At 42.9% G+C, this 27,931-nt stretch overlaps 1 protein-coding gene across 3 annotated transcripts in view; it reads right to left on the bottom strand.

The window, feature by feature from the left end:
- SNX19 (sorting nexin 19) overlaps positions 1 to 27,925 on the bottom strand; it is a 32,720-nt gene extending 4,795 nt beyond the window's left edge. Inside the window, exons 1-9 of one of the 3 annotated variants that reach the window (XM_014537038.1) lie at positions 26,021 to 27,925; positions 23,423 to 23,561; positions 22,257 to 22,357; positions 22,020 to 22,139; positions 19,844 to 19,974; positions 18,433 to 18,529; positions 17,813 to 17,993; positions 15,095 to 15,224; positions 7,783 to 7,927 (exon numbers count right to left, since the gene is read on the bottom strand). In XM_014537038.1, the coding sequence (XP_014392524.1) occupies positions 7,825 to 7,927; positions 15,095 to 15,224; positions 17,813 to 17,993; positions 18,433 to 18,529; positions 19,844 to 19,974; positions 22,020 to 22,139; positions 22,257 to 22,357; positions 23,423 to 23,561; positions 26,021 to 27,730 (2,712 nt within the window). In that variant the 5' untranslated portion in view covers positions 27,731 to 27,925 and the 3' untranslated portion in view covers positions 7,783 to 7,824. Of the gene's footprint in view, positions 1 to 7,782; positions 7,928 to 15,085; positions 15,225 to 17,812; positions 17,994 to 18,432; positions 18,530 to 19,843; positions 19,975 to 22,019; positions 22,140 to 22,256; positions 22,358 to 23,422; positions 23,562 to 26,020 lie in introns of all 3 variants that reach the window. The other 2 variants (XM_005863011.2, XM_014537039.1) reach the window with 2 other exon arrangements.
- Positions 27,926 to 27,931: the final 6 nt, after the last annotated feature.

Raw genomic sequence — 27,931 nt, 5'->3', positions numbered from 1 at the left:
TACAAATCTTCAAGACTCTAACTTATCAAACTCTGCATGGGAATGTTCGGAAGAAGAATCAAATTATGAAAAAGTAAAAATAAGCCCTTGATAATGAGGTGAGTCAGTGAGTCAAGTCAAATTGTGGGATTTAACTAAGATAATATGCAGAACTGACAGAGGTGATGGAAATCTCCAAGTAGAATGTCAACTGCTCATGCAACAAAGGCACTGTGTCAAGTTCTATAAGCCCTGAGGCCAGAACCGATCAACAGAGGCCCTGGAAGATTCAGGCCCAGGAATATAAGAAATACGTGTGCAAACTGGCAGAAATAACAGACTTCATGTCTAAGAGGAGGAGGAGTTTAGAAAATGGCTTCTGTTTGCTAGCTGCTACAGTTTTTTCTCCTTATTCTCTCTCATGCCCTGAAGGTTAAAGCTACAAACCACATGCACTTCTACCAGAGACTTAAACATTCACTCCTCAGGATGCTCCTCCTGCCCAGGTTCTTCCCCGCCCCTCCCGGAAAACAGAGGCTTCTCCTGGACAGGAGCCTGGAATTAGCGCCTTTCATTTCCTAGCTGCAGGCAGCCCATGGAGGAGACCGGGGCAATAAATCTCTCTTGTTCACAGAACTTCTGAGATATGGTATCTTGTCACGAATGATGAATATCCCAATCTGGAAGGAAAAAATGATAAAACCCAAACCAAGAAAATCACCACCACCACCACCACCACCCCATCTGTCAATACTGCCCTGCCCTTCAGACAATACAAAAAATGGGTGAGCTGCAGACCAGGTTCTAAGGCAGGCTTTATTATTACACACATTGCCTTTCTTCAGTTGTCCATGGCCCCATTCAGGACTTCTGGCTCATCTGCCGTGCCTATCACCAAGCACAGAACCGATTGATAAGCACGAAGAAGATAGGCGTTTCTTCAATCATCTCTTCTCTCCTCTCCACTCCCATTTCCCTTCCTTTTATTCTACATCCTTCTCTAGAGGGAAGATCCATACACCACCAGTACTGGGTCTAACCTTATTAATTCCCTTCGTCCTGCTCAGATTATTCTGAAGCTGAGCTAGAGCAGAAAAAGCAGAGAGATTAGGAGCTGGAGTACTAAAGGAGAGACTGATGTCTTAACTCCTTGTATTAATCATCACCCAAAGATATGTTTTTATTGAGTTTAGAAAGAGGAAGGAGGGGAGAGAGAAACATTGATGAGAGAGAGAAATTTTGATCAGTTAGTTCCCTCCTGTACGCACCTGACTAGGGATCAAACACTTAACCTAGGTATGTGCCCTGACCAGGAAGTGAATCCACATTTTGGTGCACAGGACAATGCTCCAATCAACTGAGCCACCCGGCCAAGGGCTTAACTCCTTTTCATTAGTTTTCTTCAGCTCTCTATTCCACATGTTGTCTTTCTATACTTGACCTGGGACTGAGAAGGTTAAAAAGAAATATGTGTCCCTATTGTTCTCTTGAAGAAAAAGGAATGAAATTTATGTGCTGAAATTTCTGGAATCTGTTGGTACCACTATTATGCTAACAGAAAGCTAAAGTTTCACGGTAGATACACACACACACACACACACACACACACACACACACATATGCCTCTGACAATGAATTACTTATAAAAAATAACTTACTAAATACAAAATGCAAGAGGCAACTATGGTAGAGAAAAGCTTCAGATAGATTTGGTTTTATTTCCGACTACTATTCGGAAATTTGACTTCGAGATATCTCCTTCCACCATCCTACATATTTTCCCAAACAAAAGAAGAAAAAAGCCAAACCAGGTCTGTTCTGTCAGGCCATCTGAATGGTTCAGAGCAAATGGAAGCCTTGCCAGTGGGCCCAGAAATACCCAATAAAATGAGAAAAAGCAACAACAGACTGACATTGAGACATTCAAGAGCCTCTTTGATGCCAGGTGTGGAAGGAGAAAGGATGTAGAGATTAGGGAGTGCTTGCCTCGTCCATGTTCAAAGGACCCCGGTCTAAAATAGCTACAGATAGAGGAATGAAGCAGTGGCTAAAAAATGAAACAGTTTAATACTAGGCTTAAGATGGCACTTCAAGGTTAGCTGAAGGTCACTTCCCATCAAAACAGCAGAATCAAATGTCATGAGTAGGGGAGAAAGCTTTAGAGACCATGTCTAATCTCATTAGCCAAATTCCCTTCACTTCTTTTCTAAGAGTTGCTATGGCTGAGTGAGGCAGGGTCCTAAGTAAATATGGCTTCATGGGGACGGTGGAGGGGCGAGGGGAGGGTAGTGAAATCAAAACACAGAAAATATTCCTAAGAGCAATAACAATATTCTAACAAAAATGCCTGGTGCAATCTCAATAAAAGAAAATAGACTCATTCCTTGTACCCTTTGTATTCACTGGGTTGTACCTCTGTAGACAACCCAAGGGTAATTACACTCCAACCTCATCTTAATGTACCAAATACTGTTTGTTTGAAGAAAAAGAGAGAAAAGAGCAGGTCAAAGCTTCTCTCATTCTAAATAGATGTACAGGTTAGAATTGTCAACTCATCGTACTACCCTTAGGCAGCTTTTCCAACCTTGACACTCCTAATTCTTTGTGTGAAAGGCTGCCCTGTGCATTGTGAAAGATTTAGCAGCATCCCCCCACCCCAGTACTAGTTGTGTGACAATGCTCCCTCTGGGGGATAAACTACTCTCAGTTGAAAATCCTGCCTTAGCCCTAGGACCCTTTGCATATAACGTATCAGGCCATTTTTAAAGTCACTTAAAACTGGTAGTTGTAGCAGGATATTTTCAAATAGTGGGATGAACAGAAGCAGAGGCCATGTAATCAACTTTGTGGCTTGTGACATTTAACTACATCTAAATAGATATATATTAGAACAGAAATTATAAAAGTGCATCTCATATTTTAAGACCCTTTTGTTTCATATATGTATATAACTACTTATACGGATATATCAGATGTGCATGTATGTGTGGGCGTGTGTTCATAGTGGGTCATGATGTAAAACATATTTCTCATTGTGGTCTAAAGTTTTAGAAAAGTTTGAAAAACAGTGATATAGGTATAAGAAATTAGAAATTCCAAGAAAAGGGGGGGGGGAGCACAAACCACCTTTTTGGCCTCCTGCAAACACTCCCCACCTCCACCACCCCTGCACCCTGTAGAATGTTTATAATGGCACAACCCATGAACATTGTGTTCTGTGTCCACAGTCCTAGCACAGCACTATGAGCATTTGCTCATTAAGTCAGTAGTACCAATCTACAGGGTAGAAACAAGGAGATCTTGAGGGTGACGGTGTGTATCCATCGCATTTCCCATTAAACAAGTTATTTTTGCCAAGATCACACCTGATAAAAGTAACACCTCTCTTCCCTCTGATTCCTTTCGCAGGCCTCTTGCCTTCCTGTTATAGCCCCTTCTTTTTTTTTTTAATTTATTTTATTGATTTTTCGCAGAGACGAAGGGAGAGGGATAGAGAGTTAGAAACATCGATGAGAAAGAAACATCAATCAGCTGCCTCCTGCACACCACCTACTGGGGATGTGCCTGCAACCAAGGTACATGCCCTTGACCGGAATCGAACCTGGGACCCTTCAGTCCGCAGGGCGACGCTCTATCCACTGAGCCAAACCGGTCAGGGCATATATAGCCCCTTCTTGTGTTTAGTCAGTTTCTCGCTGGCGGCTCCCAGCTCTGGGCTTCTCAGCCCTGTAACTACCCAGACACAGGCTCCTCAGCTGTGTCTGAGGAAGTTCAGCACTGGGACCCTCTGACTATGTATCTAGGTCACCATCCTTTCCTGTTGGGAGAAGAATGAGGGGGAAAGGAACTTCAAGGGCAAGCAACTCCTATTTCTTTCTCCCAATGACTGTTGTAAAATCAAATCTAACATGGCTCATGGAGTCTACATAATTTCTTCTTTGATTTTTGCTTTTATGTTTTAAATCACAGATCCACATCTTTAAAACATGTGCTTCAAGAGTAGACTAAATACTGCCTAAACACTACAATTTAAGAATCTGAGTTCCATACTTTTATATCTAGCCACAGAGTTTTTTGGTTTTGATTAGCAATGTACAAGTTATGGCTATAAAATATATATTAAGATTTGAAGCATTATTAATCAAGGAAGGAAGTTAAAGAATTCATCTGTTGAATCTTAAAGGTTATCCATTCCAATTTCATCCATTCCCATAAAAACACTGAGAACCTATGAGTATTTCATGGCAATAGGCTACTGTAGAGCTGGAAGAAAATGTAGAGGTTACCCCCATCTAACCTCCTCACAAAGTAATATCATGGCATAGCCGAGGGTTCTAGCCTGTGAATCCAGAAAGGTGAGCTTTTATTTTAGCTTCACCACCAATCAGGAATGTGACTTTGGGGAAGTTGCTTAATTCCTGAAAAGTATAATTTCTGTTCATTAGAGATGCTTCTTAAATAATGGCAACCAAAGTCCGCCTCCTTGTAACTTCTAGTCATTGCTCCTACCTGTACCCCCGAAGTTAATAGGAGATACTAAAGTTACCATGTCAAATCTTTCCTATGGAACACTTTGCATTTTTAAATATATCTACTAATGCTCCCTAACTTTTTTCTACCAGTTATACATCCTTGACTCCACCAACTTCACAGTTGAGCACACAGAAGACACTCAATAAATGTCTGATGAATGAAGGAGAGAGATGAACCACGCATCATCCTGAGTGGACGCTGCTTTGCTATTCTCTTAAAATGGAGTGCCCAGGACCAAACACGACCTCCAGATGTGCCCGACCAGCAAAGAATGCAGAGGGTTAGTGCCTTCCTTAATCCAGACACTACGCTTCTATTAATATAGCTGAAGACTATGTTGGCTTTTTGGGCACATACATCAAAGCACCGACTCATACTGCGTTTGCAGTCAACTAGAACTCTAAGTCTACATATGCACTCTAACAAAACATTACATCCCCCCGTTAAGCCTACCCTTGTCTCTGTACTTGTGCAATTTAAAAAACTATCTAAATTCTGATTTATATAATCTATTTCTATTAAATTCCATCTTATTGGTTTTAGACTATCATTCTAGCCTTTCTAAATCTTTTTAAATCTTAATTTTTATTATCCAGAGTATTAATTATACCTCTAAGGTTGGAGTTACTTGAAACGCTCTATCACTAGAAATTGCCCTCCAGGTTGACATCAACTTATTAGATATTTTTGGAATAAAGATACTCAACTTGCTACAAATCTTTAAAAGCACTACAGACTAGGCCACGTATATCTATTTTGTTCATAGGGATATTACAAAAAGATGGTAAAAACTTGTTGAAATTCATACACAATGTAACAACCAATGCACTCTTTTTGTTTTAATGTCTAATAATCCTGCTAAAGAAATAAAAACTATATTTACAAGCAGGACAGGTTCCCATTGAATGTGCACTGGTTTCAAGAGCTTACCACTTTTTTCCCAAGTGTTCACAAAACATCTATTTAACAAAGTGCTTCAGAAATTTCCAGAGACAAACGTCAGGTTCAACAACCTGTATCCACTTTTTTAAAGGCCTGATACTTGTCCATCTGCAAATCAACACATCTCCATATGGCAATTTTCAGTGTAACCTTTGGCCACTCGTGTTACACATCATTTAATTAAATTCCAAGTCAAACCTGACTTATTTGAGTAACACAAATATGCCATCTATTTTACCTTTAGTGCTCTATTCTTCAATGTTTATTTTCAACTTCCCTTCATCCTTTAACTCCTATCTCAGATGTCCTCTCCTCTGTAAGCCTGCCCCAATCTCCCATAACTGATTACTGAGTCCTTTCTCTGAATCACATATAGAATTCTTTTTAAAGTCCTAACTTTATTCTACATGTCTTTATTTAGAAGATTGCATCTCCAAGAGGATATTAAACTTCCTAGGATAAGAATTTGGAGTCTTTTTGTATTTTGATCACTTAACATAGTGTCTGGCACAGGGTAAGTAATCAATAAATATTAGTTACTGAGGGAATTAATGCTGTATGCGGGACAAACACTGGTCTTAAAGCATGGCGCATGGCTCAAAATAAGCTTTGCAGAAGGCAATCGTCACCATACTTAAAGCAGCAGCACAGTGAGCTTAATTATTCATGCTTACGGAAGATAATAATAGATTAAAGAAATAGTGGGCTATCTAGAAATTCTTTGAATCTGGCATTTTATAAGTACTTACGTAAACATTTGGCAGGTTTCTTTTCCTAATAATTTTTTGTTTAGGCTAAGCTGTGTGCCAATACACCAGCTGCAGGGTGGATGCTGTAAGAAGTACACTGGGCACTAAGTCAGCTGAGCTAGAATTAAGAATTCAGCATGAATAACCCATGCAATGCCACCTGGTTATGCATCCCCCCAGAAGGGAAAAAAGGTGGAAGGCCAGGGAGTGGGTCAGCCATGCTTCATCTCTGACACTCTATAAATCCTCGGGAAGACTGTCAGCAGCTATGTTTTTGTCAGTTTTCCGGGTAAGTACGCCCACAGGACAGAAGAGACTGAAAGTCAAACAAAAGCAAAGGGTTTATAAGGACCGTGAGTCACACTTGTATTTTGGGAAGTGCCCCCGATGAATGGAACTGCATCAAACTGACTCCCGCCCATTACTTACAACTATTAAGAAGAAAAGGAAAGGAGGTAGCAAGATGTTGGGGGGAAAATGGCCAAAGGAAAGGTCAGGCTACCTTTCCATCAAATACAGAATGGAAGGGACACGCTTGGGGTTTCTGTGTTCATGGGACAAATGAGACTGCAAAGCGAGATCTCTAGAAATTTGTTCTAGATTTGAGTAGTGTGATACCCTTAGGATTCCAATTTGAAAGTTTATTATGCAGTTATAGAGCGTAGCTCTAAAGACCTTCAGATCAACTTTTCTCAGTACCATACCATGTCGCTATCAATGCGCCATAATCCAGCTCTAAAAAATCAGGGCTGAGAGACTTTGAAGCTAGGCAAAATCAAAGTCATACTTTTTGGATGACTGCCTACTAGTCATTTGATCCAAGTAAAAGCAGCAGCTGGACATCTTCCTCACAATCAACAAATCCCTCAGAGTCTCTGGAACAGCCAACGTCTCTGCTCCAAGTCCAACCGATGTCTCTGTCAGGAGAGGCCAGCCAGTTGTCACCCCAATAGTGAGCACACAACAGGTTCATACCTCTCTGGGGAAACTACCAACTCCGCAGCCCGAAGAGCTACAAAGAATTTGCACCGGCAGTGTGTAGTACTAAGTGAAAATAACACTGAAAAGACACAAACAGTTTTGAACCTGGTTTGCCCACTTAAATGCTGAAGGGACTCTGCATTCTGGCTTGCTTCCTAATGAAACAGGCTAATTCTTGCCTTATCTTCTTCACAAATGATCAAGATCAAGTGCGAACAATGAAGGCAACGTTCCGAGTCTTGTGTGTTTGTGCATGTGTCAGAAAAACATTCCTTTGGATCCACTTGAAAAATCCTACCAGATCCAAGGAACTAAAACAATGGCAGGATCCCGAGCAAGCTTTGTATTTCATGCCTCATTTTTTCCTTTTGTGAAACATTCTCCTAGCAGATTCAGGGAGGTAAATATTAGCACAGTGAACCTTTTTTTAAAAATTATGTTTAAGAAGATTGGGGAGGACTGACCCTGTGGAGTTATGGGTAATTAGAAGACTGGCAAACTCTCCCCCAGTGAGATGTATATCTAAGACTTTGGTATCCCAAAGGGCCTCGAATACAGGACAAACTAGTGTGTAGAGAGTACGGACAACATTTTTCACCTTTGGATGTCCAGGTGGTTTTATTACTGTAGACTCTCTGGTTCACTCTGGTTCCTGAGGCAGAACTGTTCTCAGTGAATCAGCTCGAGCACTGAATCCTTGACGAATGGAATGCACCCTAAGGGATGACTTCTGGGAGTGCACCCTGCTCGGAGAAGCAAGCGAATGTTGAAGACCGATCAGATCAGAGGGGAGAAGGGCGAAAGGTGAAAAATAACACTTCTAAAAGTCAGTGGTACCAAGGAGAGGACAGATAAGTAACTTCTGAATCATGGAGCAAAACAGGAAGGATTTTGATTACTAACACTCCAAGGCAAGGATCCTTAATTCCAAAACGCGGCTCCCTCCAAGGTGAATGGGTATTATTTGAGCTGCAGCGCCTCCTGGTGCCCAGAGGGAGAATTCCTGTCTTAACTCTCCCAAGCAGCAATAGCCTGATAGGCTTTCCAGAATACATTTAACAAGACAAAAGGATCTCTCTGTCTTGTGTGTAAGCGCACACACCTTCAGAAAGGGGCTGGCTGAAAATATTCAAAATATATTTGAAGGTTCTTTTTACTTAAAAGTAGAAAATGCCTCATTCCCCTCTTTAAAAATGTTTCAGTGCCTGGCATATGCTTTATCCTAAACCAGTCTAAATGATACCTATTTTATAAGCTTTAAACACTTACTTTCTTCTATAAAGCCTACCTAGCATTTACCCCATGCTGCATGGGACAAGTATCGGGTCATCTGACCTCATATTGTTTAACATTTCTGCTTCTATGGGTTATCCCTTCAAAGAGGCTGAAAGGACCTTAAAGTAGAAACTGCCACCCTAGATCTGAAGAGCTAGCACACAGCAAGTGCTTAATAAGTACACATAGGCAGCAAATCTTACACTTTTCAAAGATTACTTGTAAAAAAGGCCACCATAACAAGAGCTAAATAAAGTTAGTGTCCTACAAGGCAAAGGCAGAGGGTGGGACTATCTGGGTTAAGAAGTAAGTAGTTCCCTGGTTGTGAATAAACTCAGAGCAGGCCACCATAACAAGAGCTAAATAAAGTTAGTGTCCTGGAAGGCAAAGGCAAAGGGGTGGGAGTACCTGGGTTAAGAAGTAAGTAGTTCCCTGGTTGTGAAGAAACTCAGAGTTTCTGCTCTGGACATGACCGGGGAAGCACGTATGTAGGTATGCATAGACAGATAATATGAAGAAAGAGATCTGAAGGGTGCAGAAAAGACGTGGAGGGTCAGGAAATAACCTGATGGGAACATCTGAAGACATAGTTTGAGATCATTCTGTATCTGGGGCTCTTGCAGAAGTCTGCAATTTTCTGCAGAAACTGTGCATAGAAAGAGATCAGGAATAAGTTTGCACAAGGCACCAGAGCTGAACTAAAAGTTTATGTAGCAAAGGAAAAAATGAGTGTTTCCTGAGAAACTATTCATCTTAACTTGGATAAACTCTAAGTGCAAAAGGATGTAGACTAGATACCCAAGGGAGACTACATAGAGTCTCTGATCCAGGAGTGCTTTAAGAACAGAATCAGAATATGCAGACAGAAACGGATTGATATGCTACCATCATATGTAAGTGGGCAGTCAGATAGAAAGCAGGAGAGATTACATGGGAATAAGGCACAGGGACTTTCAAGTGAGGCTGGTTTTAGTGGCCACTGCTTTGTCAGAAAGCTTGCTCAGGGGGAGGCAGTATGGAGTAGTAGAAAGTGCATGGGTTTTGAGGCCAGGATGCCTGAAGTGGGATGATTCTGAGACGCTTATTTAACCTAGATATCCTTTTCCTTACCTGTAAAATATGGAAACATATGTCCCTCTCCTAGACATGCGCTGCACATTAGTACCTAAAGAACACAGCAGCTCACCTGGTACAGTTGGTATTGAATGTCAGTTCCTGTCTTATTTGCAATTGCTTGTGTTTTTTTGGTAGCAGGCCAGGAGTTTCCCTTAAGACAGGGGTGAGGGACCTTTCTTCTGCCGAGGGCCACTTGGATATTTAGTATAACATCATTCTCGGGCCATACAAAATGATCAACTTAAAAATTAGCCTGCTCTATTTGGTCAAACATTTAATTAACTCACCACTAATACCTTGGCAGGGCCAGACCAAATGATTTTGTGGGCCTTATCTGGCCGGTGGGCCAGATGTTCCCCACCCCTGCCTTAAGCTATAACCACTGTCAGAGAGACCCTTTATCCATCTGCTACACAGCCATGTCCACAGAGAAAAGGCTCCCCATGGACTATACTTAGAGAAAAGCTAACAGTGGAGGCAAAAGAGTTCATGATCATGTACTCCTAACTGTCCTTGCGGAGGTTGAACGCTCCACCTGGGAATACAGTGCTCTCCAATGGTCCCACACTCTCTCCAACAAACCTTCTCCTGACCTTGCTTGCCTGGGAGATGGTGGGAGAGACCTCTCCTGTAAGAAAATGATTCCATGGCATAGCATAAGGTCCAGAGCTTGTCATTTAATTTTCTCCGGGGTCCACTGCTTGTTGGACCTTTACACCTACTGCAATTTTTCTTTTCTTCTTCCTCTCTATTTACTTCCTGACTTGACATACGTACTTACTTTTCTACTCTCCTTTGCTCACAGGTCACGGAATCTTCTCTTTTCTCCCTACTCTTTTTTTGCCACGCTATTCCTTTCCCACGTGCCCCCAACACACACACACACACACCCACACCCACAGTCTCTCTCTCTCTCTCACTACGAAATCCTGACGCAGATGCCAGGAATGTGTCTGCTGCCCTACAGAGTCTGATGCCATCTTGGGGCCACGGGAAGGGCAGAGCCACAGGACGTGGCGTTCGAGTACTCTACTGCTAGCCTGGCTCATATTTTTATCATGGCATTACTCTGGGCATCCAGGCAGGGAACGGGTCCAGCTGCTTCTCATTCCTTCACTCCACATCAGTACTCCATAATAATCTCACTTCTTACCTTGGCTGGATCTTCTTGCCCAAACCTTCCAGCATCAATGAAGCACGGTACCTCTCCTTTCCCTCCAACCTAGTCTACGTCTACATACTTGTCCAGTTTCCTGAACCTGATTCTGATGTTTGCAGAAATATTGTCAAGTTCCTTCTGTTTGCAGACATGAGCAGTTCACACAAGCTGGATTTACTCCTTGGCATAGACTGCTACCCCCACTCCTCTTCCCCTCATTCCGTCTCTAAATCCAAATAAGGAGTGCTCCTTCTTACATAATTGGATGTTCCCGGCACAGAAGCTGACATAAGAGGTCAGGCGCGCATGTGTGCAAGACTCCCCTTTGACTTAACAATGCCTTTTTTGGGCATCTAACTTCTCTTCAGCTCCCCTCCCCCACTTTCTCCAAACCATCAACAATCAAGGGAGATTTATGAAGCTTGGCTCAGATCAGAACTCTTTCAACCTTGGCTTAGAAGGAGGGGTCATGAGGTTGAAGTTACTCTTTTTTATTTTATTTTTTCCTTGCAGGGGAAGGAAAAGGGAGGGAAGGGGAGAGAGCGAAGAAGGAAAGGAGAAATGAAGAGAGGGAGGGAGGGAACAAGGAATGGAGGGAGGGAGAGAAAGAAAGGGACAGAGAGGGAGAGAGAGAATAAACGCTTAAGATCTGGCACAAGTCCCTGGTGTCCAAGGGAGTTATGTACATAGGTCTTGTTTAAGTTACTATAATTCTTTGTATGTCTCAGTTCCCTCTTTCATAGGGCTTTTGAGGGGACTAAATAATGTACAGAGGTCTTTTAAGGAAGCGAGGGGAGTAAACAAAGCTGGAAGCAGAAAAAATTAACTCATCTCCTTGGAGATGATAATGCTGGAGGTTAGAAACTGGTAACATTTGAAGGGGGCGTAGCTGCCTGTGGCATTAATACCCACTCTGCTTCTCTTTGAAGTGCAGAGCCCAGGGCAGAGAACCCGAGTCCTCTTCCCCAGGACCTGACTCAGAGGCTTGTGGTTTCAGAGAGAAGAAGCACGCTGTCTCCGGGGCAGCAGTCACAGGGACCATCTCAGGGAGGTGAACACTGAACTGCTGGGGCCACACCACACCTCTTCTGGTAGGAGGAGGAGGAGTTTGGGGGTGGGGGTGCTACAGCTTTGAGGAGATATCAAATTCCATTTTATTTGCTTACCAAGGCAAAGCCAAAGAACGCGGCACTGCATGAACCTCTTTTTAAAAATAAAAACATGCAAGCTGTCAGGAACAAGTAACATAGGCTGACTTCAGGCTAGTGCAGTGCCTTTTGTGTTGTGAGAGTGCATACGTGGAAATGCAGTTTGGATTTTACAAACTGCATGTAATATCCTCTTGGGGAATGTATACTACCCTGAATCAAAGATTTTTAGACTGGCTTTTCTCCCTTCAAATTACGGGGTAACAGTCTGATCCTGAGAGACAGCCATTAGAGCTGAAAATCAAACAAACCTGAGTTCAAAATCAGCCTGTGGTGTACTCATAAGCTCTGTGATCATGTCTAAGTAACCATCTTTCTTTGTATATCTCAGTTCCCTCATCTTTGAATTGGGGATCTTCATTCCTCTTTCATAGGGCTTTTGAGGGGACTAAATAATGTACTATGCTTGTAGTGTTCAGCAGTGTCTGCACAAAGCAAACTCTCAACAAATGCTTGCTAGATGGTAAATACCCTGAAGCTGATAAGAATATCATCAGTGTCTACACACAAATCCTGAAATAAGCCCCATCATTCCATGTGTACCACGTACATGGGAACTTGCTGGTCTGAGACCACAGGCCAGAGGCATCGGACCCTTCGAGCCTCTGGAGGGGGAGCTGGGATTTCTCCTCCATGATCCATGACTTCTTAACCCCTATTCTAAGGAAGCTTCTAGAACACTGTGAACCCAGGATAAGACATTTGAGAAGAGGGCCAAGTATATTCTGTATAACTCAGAGGGACAGGGACAATAGGGATAGTGGTAGCTGAAGGAGGAGCTGGCATGAGGGGCAGGCATTCTGAAGACATAAAAAGCGGAACAAATTTGGGGGCCCTAGCTGGAGGAATTAGAGAAAATACTTTTTACCCTTCTTTCCTTTTCCTGAAGAGCAAACAGCGGAACAAATTTGGGGGCCCTAGCTGGAGGAATTAGACAGAGAAAATACTTTTTACCCTTCTTTCCTTTTCCTAAAGAGCAAACGTTAAACCCTAACATTTATTGGGCATGCTCCATGCACCTGAAGACATAGGATAGCATTATTATTCCTGTTTTCCAGATGAGGAAACCAAAGCTCAGGGAGTTCACACATAGCAGATACCAGTGTGTTGTAGAGGATAAGAATATGGGATGTGGAGCCCTGACCTGTTTGGCTCAGTGGATAGAGCGTCGGCCTGTGGACTGAAGGGTCCCGGGTTCGATTCTGGTCAAGGGCATGTACCTTGGTTGCGGGCACATCCCCAGTGGGGGGTGTGCAGGAGGCAGCTGATCGATGTTCCTCTCTCATCGATGTTTCTAACTCTCTATCCTTCTCCCTTCCTCTCTGTAAAAAATCAATAAAATATATTTTAAAAAAAAAAGAATATGGGATGTGGAATACTGGGTTTCATTTCTGGCTCCACCACACATTAGCTTTGTGGTCATGGATATGGCCCTCAGTTCTCACCCCCACTAACTTGAAAAATATGTGAGAAGTAGGGACTGCATCTGCTTTGTTCACGATGAGCCCTTACTATTTTTTTCAATGAATAAGGAATAAGACCAAAACAATTCCCCAGTTGGACAGAGTTATGAGTACTTTAAGATAAAGTGGGTTGAGTGCTACAAAATAGCCTGGACAAATTTCTATCAGTGAGACCAAGAAACAGCTTAGACTAGAGTGCATATGCATGTTGTATGTTCTTCTTTACACACCAGCCACTCCACTTGATTCTCATCTCTTCCCTATCACTAGAAAATGTATAATCATCACCCACTGAAGCAATGCGACCTGGCCTGCAATGCTCACAGCCTGCAATTCCCTTGCATTTAAGGTTCCTGTTTTAGATCTCCACGAACCCTAGCTGCATATCATACCACTTCTTCAATGATCTGCCTGTAATCCCCAAATATATATTTCTCTCTGTTTGGTACTGACCCAAGCCCTTTAATATTGAGTTATTTAAATTTCAAGGAATGTCTTCCTATCTTTTCTATATATGAATCTCAATCTTTTGAAATTTTCCTGACTCATCTATATTTTTCGGTTCCTACTAAATTAACCAAAATGGACGTTGCCAAGCTCTATTTTCTTATTCTGTAAATGAACTACCTACCTCACTTGGATGCTATAAGAAAATATATGCAAACAAGAGTCAGATGCTAGCATATGAGAAACACTCAGCAAATATAAATGTGCACCCCTCTTTCCACTTAGTCTCTTTCTGACGAAAGCTTATGAAGCCTCCCTGATCCCATGCAACTTTGAGTGTGAAAAGGAAGATTTAACTACTTGTTGGTGATGGATTTTCTACATGTTGTAGGATGGAGCCATACTTCTTCTTTTAAAAGAAGTTTTTATTTTTGGAGTGCCTATTAGCATGCGCCACATGCTAACAGAAGAGGTCAGGATTTGGCTTCTTTGTGATGTGCCAGGACGTCTCAAGAGAGAGAAATCAAAACAAGTGGCTAAACCTCAAGCACTAGGTGTGTCTGGTTCAGAGACAGTGTCTGGCCTTCTTCAGTTTAGCAAAGCTTGCATGGTTCACGGTGAGGAAGTCAGCAGCCAAGGACTTTGTACTCTGTGTACAAATCTTTCTGGAGTTTCAAATGGTATTAGGATTATAAAACCTAAATTATAAAATCCAAGTTTTAAATCCAAGTATCCTATCATTTACCATCCTGTGGCAGTAAGTGCTTCTTTAATTGTGAACATTTACACCCCTTTCCGAGAAAATAATCTTTGAGAGCACCGATCTGTTTTCTCCTCATCTTTCTTATTTTGATTGTCACTGACTACATATTATCACTAAAAAGAAATGTCCACTGGAAAAAGGTGAAAGATACAGGGCTTAGGAGTATAACTGGGTGGAGAATTGATCCTGGAGTAGGAAGAGTTTGGATGAAGTATTTTTAAATCATAGGCAGTGTCTGTGACTCCAGTGGATCAGGTCAGAAGCCTTATAGAAGCAGAGTCAATTCAAACGTAAGACAACAAGGTGATGAACCCAAGCTTTCTGGTACTCTCCCGGCAGTCTTCATTTCTGTACCTCTGGAGCAGAGACTCTACCTTCCTTCATGACCACAAGTTTCCTGGACTCTACCCTTCCCCTTCCTGGTGGAGAATGCAGTATTATGGCCACTCCGTCCAATGTGAGGAACTCACCAGTCTTACCTCTGAATGAGGGTCCCAAAGGTAAGATGAAGAACTTTCTGCATGTTTTCGGTGCACAGCCATCTCCACTGTTCCATCAGCAGCAAGAGCAGCAGATCGAGGGCCGTGTCAGCTAACTCCGTCTCTGTTCCTGGAGAATAAAAAGGCATCAAAAGTAACTCAGAAGAGACTCATACTGGAGGACATCCTTCAATGCACTTTATCTTATCCTGTATTTTTGTAATTTATCAGTTCTTACATCACATCAAGAGATACTTCATATCTAAAAAGTTCAGTGATAGGCTTGGTCTTTCTTTACGGAGAATAAAAAGGCATCAAAAGTAACTCAGAAGAGACCCATACTGGAGGACATCTTTCAATGCACTTTATCTTATCCTGTATTTTTGTAATCCATCAGTTCTTACATCATATCAAGATACTTCATATCTAAAAAGTTCAGTGATAGGCTCGGTCTTTCTTTACAATTCTTTTGTTTGTGTTAGTCACTTAGTAAAACATTTTGATCTTTTAAAAAATATTTTGTATACAATTATTTTGCCTAGGTCTGTTTCTTTTGTATTTCCCCCAGGGAGTAGATATATTTTGTTGCAGGTAAGTGCTCACAACTGGTGACTAACTGGAACGGGCAAGGCCCAGTCTCTTCCACACTTATATTCCACTCGCCTCCACCAGGCATCAGAGAAATGTGTGGGCAGCAGATTTGGGAAAAGACTTCGGATTCTTCTCCTGTTAAAAAGTGCTTTGAAAGCAACTCCGTAACACAGAGCTGTTGGGTTGGGATCCAGGAAGCTGCAGTTTGATTTTGAGATGACATGTGGTTCTAGGAAAAGCACTACACCTTTGGGAAAATGCCAGGACAGTGACTGATTTCTTTCCTATCCCAAAGACTGGCCACAAAGGAGCTCACACCCATGCTAAACTGAAGTCTCCTGAATAGAGATAGGTATGGATGGAAGTATCTGTTCTCTAACCCTGTTCAGGGGGTCCCATGTCACCTCTGATTTGGTTCCCAGGAGACTTTCTCAGGAGCACATAATATTCCAGAATGAATCTTAGCTATCTGATGCTATTGCTGTGACTAATATTACTATAATTAATCACTGACAATAATTTTGTTAGTCTAGGACCAATGGGTATTCTCTTAGCTTGCCCAAGTTCCCCTCCATTAAGGGTTCTTTAGAACACAAATGACTTCAGATTTGGATGAATCTATTAGAAATAAAACCTACCTTCTTAATCCCATCCAAAAAATATTTTCTTTCTTCTGCACTGTATTTCAAGGGGGCCTGGGAGCTGATGTGTTTGCTTTCTAGTCATTTGTTCAAAGATGGGCTATTGAGTTCCTTGGAAAGTAGCATCATTCTGCATCTTAGTCATCCTCCTGAATTCTATTACTTTCTCAGGGTTAGTATTTACACAGAGCTGCCATCATGTGGTGACAATTAGTCATAACAGTAAAAAATAAGAGAAAGCAAAACAAGGCATCAGGTGCTCTTGAAAAAAAATGATAAAATTTCTATCAATGAGCACTTAGGGCTAGAAAAAGGGCTACTCAGGCATTCACTACTCCTTTAGACTTGATCTTAGCCAAAAGGACCGGAAGCAAGAAACTATTCCTTTAGAGATATGGTGTTCAAAATTTACAGTCTTGATTTGGGCTGGATTATTAGTGTTTTACCCATTCCCTCTTATTTATAATTTCTTACAGTTTTCTAATGCTTTTGATGTCAAAATACTTGGTTTACTTAACAAGTGAGATATTATGTGAAGAGATGGGGTTGTAAATTCCATTTTTCACATAGCTAAGTTGAGAGAAACAATGATGAAATCAAACTTTTATTTTCCTTCTGAACATAAGATTTTGTGACCTTTTTTTCAATGGGAGCCTTTATCTTGATGCAATTAAACATTTTTCTTCTTAACAATTCTAGTTTAGCAAACATATTAATCTCCAGGACTCCCAATTTTTCCTCTTCATTCCTCTGGGAAGCAAACCTGCCCTGCCTCAAATGCTTGTAAGGAGAGAATCGTGTCCTCACCTCTTCTCCCTCCCTGCTCTTTCTCTGGTAACTGGGTGGTGTCGGCTGCCATGGCAATAAATAAAATGAAAGGGATAGGTCCAGGGAAAAGATGAATTCCATTTTGCACATGTTTGTATGTCACTGCCCTATGGAATATCTCAGTGCAGATTTCCATAGGCAAGTGGGTGGAAATACATCTGATATTAGACATCATAGTACACGTGGTAGAATTAAAGCCAATAGTACTAATGAGATCATCAGGCAGAGTGTGCAGAGTAATAACAGAGAGCCAACAATAACGCTGTGGAAGGCTAATAAGGGAGCTAACAAAAGTGACTGAGAAGGGACCAACCAGGAAAGTGGTACCACAGGTACTAAGGGAATAGGTAAAGGGAGCAGTTCAAATGTAGCTGAAGCACGCTAAAAAGAACTTCAACAAGGTAATGAGACTGCAAACATGGGTCTTATTTTGCTGGATTGGAACTCCCTGCCTTTTCTGCCTTGTTCCTCTGCTTGGCTCAGCTCTGGGGACTGTGTCGGATTCTTTTTTGCATCCCAGCACTCAGCACAGTACCTCAAACACATGGCTTACTTAGCTGAACAGAAGATAAATTAAAAGTGATGAATCCCAACTATCCTAAGTCCCAAGTGGACTGTGCTCTGGCTCCCTTCTCTGTGGTGCGATCTTGTCACTCACCCAGGTCACTGTTGCTGAGGTCTTGGGCTGGCGCGGCTGCATCTGACATGTCACCATCCACACAGCCTTTGGGCGTATGGTCAGGATCCTTTTCTGGGGCATCTGCTGACTGCATTTCTAGTAATTTTGTCTGTTTTTCAATAAAGGCTTCCATCCCAGACATGGATAGGACCTCCGACTCCTGCAGAAAGAGCCAGCAGCACATCACATAGAGTGCAGAAAGCAGAGGAGCAACCAAAGCACTTTAGGTTTTCCCTGTACCTTCCCTGAAGACATATCTTGAGCACAGAACCCAACTGATGTTGTGACCACCTCAGCAAAGCTGCAAGTAAACCAATGCCTTTGTATTTGCATTTGCCACAAACACTTTTGGGTTCTCTGATCTCTCCCAAGAACGGGTTTTCTTTCTCATTCTGTCATACATTATCTCACACCCAGGGCCCTTGAGAAGCCAACCTTGCAGAAAATACTTTTATACTAAATATTAGAGACCCAGATGCTGGTAAGTCCTTTAGCAGGCACCTCAGTCTTTTCTGACTTTGGAGAAGGTCTCAAGTGCCTATAACTTCAGGATCCACATCCTGGCTGCAGATGCCAGGAGCTCTCTAGGAGCTTCTCACCACAGTGCCTTCCTGGAGACCATAGAGGACCTTCTCTTGTGCGTTGGCCAAGTTCAGCGCTGGAGCGATCTTACTGGATGAGAACCTCAATCTGGACCTGGTATAGAAACAAAGAGCAGTAACACGATGTAATTCGTGACCTTGCCCTAGCATATGAAGGGCTTACGAGTATTAATACTCAAAACGAATATGCCTATACTTATTCTGGGAGTTTATAGGGCTCAGAGCTGCCAGAACAGCCCTGGCCCTGAACTCTTCCAAACAACATATATTTTGGAAAGTCTTAATATACAGTGCAATTCTTGCACTAAGCTGTCTACAGTGCATCTATAAAAGGGGTTTAGCTAATGCTAAAGAGGGACCAGTCTGCCATGTCGTATTCCCAGAGGCTAGAAGAGTGCTAGCACACACTACACACTCATTAAATATTTATTGAAGGTCAGACAAGTGGCATTTGTTGTTGCTATCAGTACCTTTATGCACATCCACTTATCTTATTCCCCTTGTGTTCCAAATAAAACCGGGGAAGGGACTCCAAGTGCAAACCTCAGTGTTTCAAGGGATAGGATTCTTTTTTTTTCTTTTTTTTTTTAAAATATATTTTATTGATTTCAGTCCGCAGGCCGACGCTCTATCCACTAAGCCAAACCGGTTACGGCAAGGGATAGGATTCTTATAAGCACCGGTCAAAGTATAGGCCCAGGAAAAAAAGGCTAAGACTTGTGTTACTGCGGCCCATGAAACATGAACAGAGACAAAGGTAGACAGTCAGCCAGACAAGCAGACACACACACAAACACTCCACCCCCCACATTCTCTCTCTCTCCATCATGGCCCATATACAGATAGGAAGTTTCCAGTAAGGTAGGTGTGGTGCCCTTCCTTTCCACATGCTGGCTCTGAGTACTGCCAGGGAACATCTGAGACCTGGTGCAGGAGAGCAGCAGGCATAACCAGTTACTAAAATGGGTGCTGCAGGTGTCCACTTGAGCCATTCCCTGTTTAGTGCTAGCATACGCAACTTCTGAGCCAAGATTTCCAGAAAAGATGGTAAACAGAGATCAGTTATAAGCCTTAGCTCTTAATAGGAAAGAACATCTCAATTTTCCAGGAAAACAAAAAAGGAGAAGACCCATATTCTAGAGTTTTCCTTCTAGTCACAAATCCCTCATCAGTTGGGCCCTGGGTTCTCATGACAAGACAAACATTCCGCAGAGCTGCCTATGCAGGATCTCAGGCTCCTTTGAGTTGAGCACTGAAGAGTTCAAGGTCTAGCTGTGCATAAAAACTAATATGTATGGCCCACCTCTTCTCTTCTAGAGCTTGAGAGTTGGGGATGGGCTTTGGCTGAGGACTGGGGATCAACCTGAGAACTGGGCAAGAGTCCCTGGGCAACTGAAGGGCTTCTCACTTGCCAGCCTTCTTGCCTTCTGTCTGGGGCTTGCTTTCTGTCTCGGCCTCACTCAGCTCCTCTGTGGGGCTCTGGGGTTCAGAGCGAGGAAATGCTGTCTTCAAGGTGTCCACGATAGCATTCACCACCATCTGCAGGGGTCAGAGGTGCAGAGTCAGACAGAAACCACCGAATGAGCAGTTTTCTCACGGTGCTTTATCCAATCAGGATGGGGAGACAGCTAGGCTATCTAGTGGAGCCCTAGCCATCAGCATAGTCAGATACCAGCTAGTAACTCAGTGGCAACTGTTCTCCCCTTTCTCACAGAGTAAGATAAACAATGGCATGGGGAAAGAGGCTGAAACAAACAATGGGATAAATAAAAACCCGAGAGTTCTGAAGGCTGGTGAAATATTTTTCATTTTCAATTTCTTTCTTTGTATATAAAAGAATGATTTTCCAAATTGATTCTTTCACCAAGATGTGAATAAGCAGAAGTAATATAGGTGGAAATATATGAAGAACAGAAAGAATGAAGATTATCAAAATACAAAATATGTCTAGAGACATTTAAAATATAAACATGTTCAGTGTAATTCACACAGAGTAAAGAGCTGGCTTTTCCAGTTAATTCAATTTTTCTTCTTTAGGACAGAAAGAATAACAAGAATCACTCAGGTCCAAATTAAGAAGTCTGAAATTGATATAAACTTCTCTACTAAGAAAGACTAATAAAACAATCCTCAATGAAAAGTAAGAATTCTATTTTTCAGAATGAGAAAATGACATATAGATATTTGCTAGAAAAATGCACAAACAAATGAAACCCTAAATATTGAAGAAACATTTACTTTCCCTTTGGTGCCTCTCATCAGTTAATACTGCTGGCTCAGAGCAACACCGGGACTTCTTTAACTCCTTCTTGGTTAATCCTCAACAAGGAACTGGCCCAGCTAAGACAAGGCTGTAATGCAGTGATGGCGAACCTTTTGAGCTCGGCGTGTCAGCATTTTGAAAAACCCTAACTTAACTCTGGTGCCGTGTCACATATAGAACTTTTTTGATATTTGCAACCATAGTAAAACAAAGACTTATATTTTTGATATTTATTTTATATATTTAAATGCCATTTAACAAAGAAAAATCAACCAAAAAAATGAGTTCGCGTGTCACCTCTGACATGCATGTCATAGGTTCGCCATCACTGCTGTAATGGTTGAGTAAGAGCACAGTAAAGACTAGGGCATAACAATCCAAGGAAAGAACACAGAGGGTAGCATGAATGTGCTTAACATAGCTTAGACAATATAACTTGCTCTCTGGGCTCATAAAATTGTAGTCTGTGGGAAAGGTCCTTATCTGTGTTGTTCACTGTTGTATCATGAACAGCTAGTACAGTACACAAGCAGTAAGTAGATGCTGAAAGAAGCAATGAATGAACTTTGAGGATTTAACCTTGTGCAACTCTCTCTAGTTTGCAGTTCTTTCATCATAGCAGTCAATGTCGCCCAACTCCGACCATGTGAAATTCCACTTTATCATTTTTTCCCCTGAAGGCTAGATGAGAAGAGAAAGGCCCCTCTTCTGCCAACAAGTAGGTGTTTTCTAACTTTTTAAAAAAATATAAGACATCCTTGGATAAACATAAACCTCGGACTTTTGCCTTGGGGACTGTAAAATCAGTTGGTAATCACTGCTTGCAGGCTCCAATGTGTTTATACAAATGTCCTTCTGCTACCATCTTCAAAGGTCCTGAGATACCCTATTTAAGAAGGTACAAGTCTACCCACACTCTGTTCTCCAGCAGAGAATGACTACACCATCTAAATCCAGCTTAGTGTCCTACTTAGGGGTTGCTTTCCTGAGTGACCAACATTGGGAATGACTTTCACCTCCAGGAAGGACTTTCCTGCCCCCACCTATCTATGAGGTATAGATCTATTCTTACAACCCGCCGGTAGAATAACTATGTCCCTAGCAGATATGTGTACATTTACACCGTCAGGGATAATGTACCCTCCAAGTTGCTCACTGTAATTCAACAAGTTGATATCCAACCAATATTTGGGAATAGGTCTTGAACATCCTAGTCCATGTTCTACTAACTCCTCTGTGCTGCCTCTCTCCATCCTCCACCTCCCTTATTTTTAAAGCACTGCCTCCACTCTGATAAGAACTAAGGCTGAGCGTATAGTACCTTGTCTATTCTGGAGACCATGAACGGTTTCTTGACAAAGGCAATACGAGCATCTGTGTTCAGAGCAAGGAACTCCTGCATCTCCTCACTGTTAGCGATCTCAGGAATGGCACAGAGTTGCTGCAAAAGACACGAGAAGGACTTCAAAGAGAAATTCTAGTCCCCTACATCTCCCCACCCTGGCTTGGGTGTCTGGTGGGTAAAAGGGGCATAGAGCCAAAACAGAAGGATGCTGACCTTTAGGAATGATTCCAGGAGGCTCTTACGGGCTTCTACTCTGTCACTATCCATGTTACCAAATGGGAGATCTGGAAAAAGCTTTTTGGGACCCTTCACATCTTAAAAAAAAAAAAAAAAAAGTATAGTCACTTAACAGAACTAAAAACAAAACAACAAAGCAGAACTGTTGAATATATCTCCCTGAGATTGTTTATTTCAGAAGTTCCAAATGTACCCCAGGGATATAATACATACAATCTCCTCCCATTATTAATGTTAATATTAAGACAGAAGAGGCCATACACTACAATGGTTACAAATGAGGGCCCTGAAATCCAATTGCCCAAGTTTAAATTTAGGCTCCAATTCCTCCTATAATAATGACCTTAGGCAAATTGCTTAATCTTTCTTTGACTTTTTTGTAAAGTGGAGATAATGATAGTATTTATCTCATAAGCTGTTATGAGAATTCAATGAGCTAAATATGTGTAACGTGCTTAGAAGAGAACCTGGCATATATTTTCAAGTTTGGCTCAGTCATAGCTATTATTAAGAAAGAAAATGCATAACTAAAATCCATAATTTATGCCTAAGCTTATTAAAATGTTTATTTGGGTGATCGCTAGCTTTTTAAAATAAACACACTTTGTTTATTTAAAAAATAAACTTGCTGCTTATTCGCAGGCCAACGCTCTATCCACTGAGCCAAACCGGCCCTGGCTTTATTACATTTTCTTATTGTCCTTGTGTCTCATGGCATATCTAAAAAACCTGGTTGTTAAAGCAAAGCTGGCAAGAATTTCTGGATATTTTAATATTTAAAAGCAATTAATATATGGATCTGGAAGAGTTACTTCCTCATGCTATCTCATAGGCATAAGTGGAAATGTATCCACTGAGCCAAACCAGCTAGGGCTGAAAGTTTCTTTATTAAGCTTAAACTAAATAGACTCCAGAACAAAGAATACGGTGGCAAAGGAATAGCTCAGAAACAACATGACCATTGCTGTCCAGTACTAAACCCCAAATCATCTGAATGCAGGAGGGGTGGCAGAGTAAAGGACCCTTAATGCTACATTCTCTCCCTCCACCCTCGCCACAAACCAACAGGCCCCCAGCATCTCAGATCAAGGTGGCTAGATGTGAAAGTAAGCAGGCTGTCCAGGCCTGGGGAAACTCCTGACTTTTGATGAACTTTCGGAGATCTGATTTCTCCTCCAGACGGGTCTGTAGATTCAGGAACTCGCGGTAGCGGCGATTAACAGTGTGGTATGCCAACTGCTGCAGGTTGCTGCTGTTCTCGCTGTCAAGGGCCGTCTCATACTGTTGAATGAATAAATTTGTTTACTGCATCGGCTCAATAGCCACATAGTAAAAGGAGAGTAGAAGTAAGGAAGGGATCTATTCTTATTCTGTTCCCAAACCTACCAGATCTGATTGCTGCTCTAAGTTGTAATGAACAACTCAAGGTCCAAGGGTGGCTGAATTAAAGAATGAGATATTTTTTCCAATAGTATGGCCTAGAAAGTGAAAAATGAGTTTTATTGCTCTCTACTCCTTCTATCTCAAAGCTCCCTCCTGCAAACACTTTCACTTGTAAAAATGGCTACATAGCTACTTTACAAATCCCAGACAGAGTGTAAAACCGAAGGTACAACACTGATAAAAAAAATACTACCTCTTCCACCCCTCAATTATGGGGTTGGGTGTTATAAAGAGATTACCATTTTGCCATTATATTCAATCAGTGATTATGTATATTAGTTTGGGGGAAAATAATTCATAACAACTGATGAACAAAAATCATTTGTTTGTCTGGAATGCATTAAAGGGACAAGTGTTTGTTTTTTTGTTGTTGCTGTTCAGGGCAGATGAATTATTATTTTTGGAGCTAAACAATATTCTTTTTCCTAAGTACACGTCATCTGTATTAGATGTCATGTGAAAATTGGAGATGTTGTAAGGGGTTAAAGTTTGCCATCTTCATATGTTTGTAGGGCCAGTATATGGGAAAAAAGAACTTTACTGTATGCTCCCCAGAGCCAACACCTTGAACAGCATGAAAGGTGCAACTTAGTATAGGGGAAGACTTTTGGACCCAGTAGTTAAATTACAGTGAAACGCTATGGAAGAACAACGTATGTGCTTGTGCAGTGGTTCTCAACCTTCCTAATGCCGCGACCCTTTAATACAGTTCCTCATGTTGTGGTGACCCCCAACCATAAAATTATTTTCGTTGCTACTTCATAACTGTAATTTTGCTACTGTTATGAATCATAATGTAAATATCTGATATGCAGGATGTATTTTCATTGTTACAAATTGAACATAATTAAAGCATAGTGATTAATCACAAAGGGGTCGTGACCCACAGGTTGAGAACCGCTGCATTAGAGGTAGGTTACTGTTGTTTGGTTGAGGTACTATGCTGTGGGCAAGTGATATAAGAAACAATCTCCCTTGTTGGTGGGATCTGAGGCTGGTGTTTTAAAAATTTCTAGAGCCATGGAGAAAGAGAGAGGTATTCATTATGAACTGACATGAGCAAAGTAGTCCATCAGTCCAGGAAAAGGCTTAGGTAAGAAACAGGTGGAATTCCAGGTAGAACTCTCAAACTTGGGAGTACCTTGGAGTTATAATGCTTTCCATGGAATATTCTACTCCTTGAGGGACACTATCAATACTTACATTCCCAAACCTGGCTACACCTCAAAATCACTTGGGCTGCTTTTTAAATATATATATTCTGACAACTTCTCACATATTCTGAATAAGAATTTCCAAAGTGGGGTCCTAGGATTTTTTAAAAAATACAGCTCTCAGGAGACTTAGAGGAAGCCTATCCTAAAACCTGTTTTAGGGAATTGTTGCTCTAATTGAACCAGCCATTTGATACATAAACTCCCTTTATATCATTTATGCAAATGAGGATTTTACTGTCTTCTGAGGAATATATAGGTAAATGATCTTCCTTCCAAAACAAGAAGATACTAGTATTTTAAAAAAGAAATAAATTACCCTGGCCAGTGTGGCTCTGTTGGTTGGAGCATCATCCCATACACCAGTGGTTCTCAACCTTCCTAATGCCGCGACCCTTTAACACAGTTCCTCATGTTGTGGTGATCCCCAACCATAAAATTATTTTTGTTGCTACTTCATAACTGTAATTTTGCTACTGTTATGAATCGTAATGTAAATATCTGATAGGCAGGATGTATTTTCATTGTTACAAATTGAACATAATTAAAGGACAGTGATTAATCACAAAAACAATATGTAATTATATATGTGTTTTCCCATGGTCTTAGGTGACCCCTGTGAAAGGGTCGTTCGACCCCCAAAGGGGTCGCGACCCACAGGTTGAGAACAGCTGCCATACACCAAAAGGTGAAGGGTTCAAATCCCAGTCAGGGTGTGCGGGGGAGGCGACCGATCAATGTTTCTCTCTCACATGGATGTTTCTCTCTCTCAAATCAAGTTTTTAAAAAAGTTTATAATTATTTAAAAAATAAGTTAGCAGGGAAAAAGTATGGAAAGGGAATTTCTGGACAAGGCTCTATACTTTGGGAACCACTCAAAAATATGACCCTCAGTCTCCTAACACCCTGAAATTCTAGGATTGTTTGTGGGTATTGCATAGAAACCTATTCTGTCTTACAGATGAGCTTCAGACTCGTAGCAAACAAAGAGTAGCCTCTCTCCTTTAGAGCCTCAGCTTCACTGACGGCTTTCCAAACCCATTCCAAGCCTAGAGCGGGTGACCACATTTCCAGTCCTGTTACCTTCACCGTGTAGAGCGTGTACGGGTGGGATCCTGTGCCACTGTGCTCTCGGGCAGTAATGGTGCCAGTGATACGCAGGTTCTGGATGACAACTGGGCCATCTGGGCTGCTCAGGGGCTCAAAGCTGAAGGTTGCTGAGCTGAGAGGACCAGCTGGAGAGGAGGACAGCAGAACTGGTGGCAGACTAGGATCGAGGGAGCTCACCCCATTGGTAAGGTCTTTCTCCAAGCATGAGGGTCGTGGTGGGCAGGTCCTTTCCGGACTTGCCAGCAAAGTTGTAAGAGAGGTGACATCTTGCTCTACCTCCTTGTCTGCCGTGTCAATCTGGATTTCTGGGCAGGAATTCAACGTGGACACCAGACGTGTCTCTTTTTCTGTTCCTGGACCCTCCTCAGCCTCGGCTCCTTCAATTCCTTCAGGACCCTCATCATCCTTAGGCTGCAGAGACTGGGAACCCCCGAGGGCACACAGGGCATCCTGGAGCCTGTCAGACAGGTAGTTGCCTGGGGTCATGAGCATGATGGTTTCTTTGCCGAGTTCAGACAATGGAGATTCCAGCTCCGTGTCTTCACATAAGAACAGAGGGCCTCGGATATCTGGCTGTAGGAAATGAGAGGAGCTGTTTCCTACTTTTCTTTCCTCTGGCGCTCCACCCAAATCTCCCTCTACAGCTTCATGGCCTTCTTCCACTTCTGGGGAGGAGCGTAACTGTCCCTCTGGCTCATCACAGTTGAGGAGCCCCTGGGCTGCAGCTGGAGAGGGGGCTCTCGCCTCCGGCATACTCTGTACCTCAACAACCAGCGGCAGAGATGTGGGCACCGAGGGCTGCTCGGGCCCCGTGGCACTGGCTGGGCAGTGTGACTTCACCACTCCTCCTGGACTACTTCTGGCCTTGGAAAAGATGCTCACAAGTATAAGGTGGATCCAGTCGGGGTCTGACAGCTTGCTGATCAGTGGCAAGATCACGTTGCAAGTAATGAGCTCCACCACCACATGGCGTCCTGTCCGAGTCTCCAAGTGGGGCTTTGGCACTAGTCCTTGAAGCAACGAACTCACAATGCGACGTGTGTAGGCAACCTCAGCGCCAGCGCTTTGGACCGCGGGATGTGGGGCGGCGGCCCTGCTGTAAGCCTCCCAGAGTTGGGAGGGCTCCACCCCACCGCTCTGCTTCCCTGCTGCTGCAGCCGCCTCCTTCGCCCGCATATAGCTCTGCAGGTGACAACCGCAGAGCGTCAGGACCCTCTGGGCAAGAGCAGGGCTGTCCACCATGCCCATCCTTTTCCGCAGCTCCCGGGCCAAGCCTCTCATGGCCGCCTCCATTTCTTCCTCGAAGGCTGGCTCCTGGCTCACGGAGCGGTACCAGGATGACACGAAGTCCCGGATAATCATCTGGATGGTGCGGTTGATCTCCTGCTCCAGCTGCCTCTCCGCCTCGGGGTCTGGAGAGCAGGCGGCCATTGGGAAGAAGCGCTCCAGGTGCAGCCGCCCGGAGGCCCCCACCAGGGCACTGGAGCCCTGCCACCCTCCCAGCACCAGCAGCAGCGCAAACACGAGGCAGAGCAGCCACACGCTGACCAGGAAGTGGGTGACCAGGAGCGAGCCCACCACGACCCCCGCCACCAGCAGCTTCCGGCTGCTCAGCAGGTTCCCCAGGCCACAGCTGGGCAGGGCTGGGGGCCAGGGAACCGAGGACGCTGTTTCTGCCTTCATGGTGGGAAGGACGGCTGCTCTCTTTCTGTTTCGCCTCGCAGTCAGGGATGGGGCATAACTGTGTCCCGGATGCGGGGGAACCTGGGGAGCGATGGGGCCGCGGGCCTGGGCCTCGACGTCCTACAGGCACTGCCAAGCGATGGCGGCTCTGCCTCTTGCCCTCGCACCGGGTGCTTCCGGCGGCCACGCCGCTCTCCGGGG

The sequence above is a fragment of the Myotis brandtii genome, unplaced genomic scaffold, assembly GCF_000412655.1.
Source record: "Myotis brandtii unplaced genomic scaffold, ASM41265v1 scaffold170, whole genome shotgun sequence".
Taxonomy (NCBI): domain Eukaryota; kingdom Metazoa; phylum Chordata; class Mammalia; order Chiroptera; family Vespertilionidae; genus Myotis; species Myotis brandtii.
The sequence above is the reverse complement of the archived record's forward strand: the minus strand, read 5'-3'. Positions and strand labels throughout refer to the sequence as shown.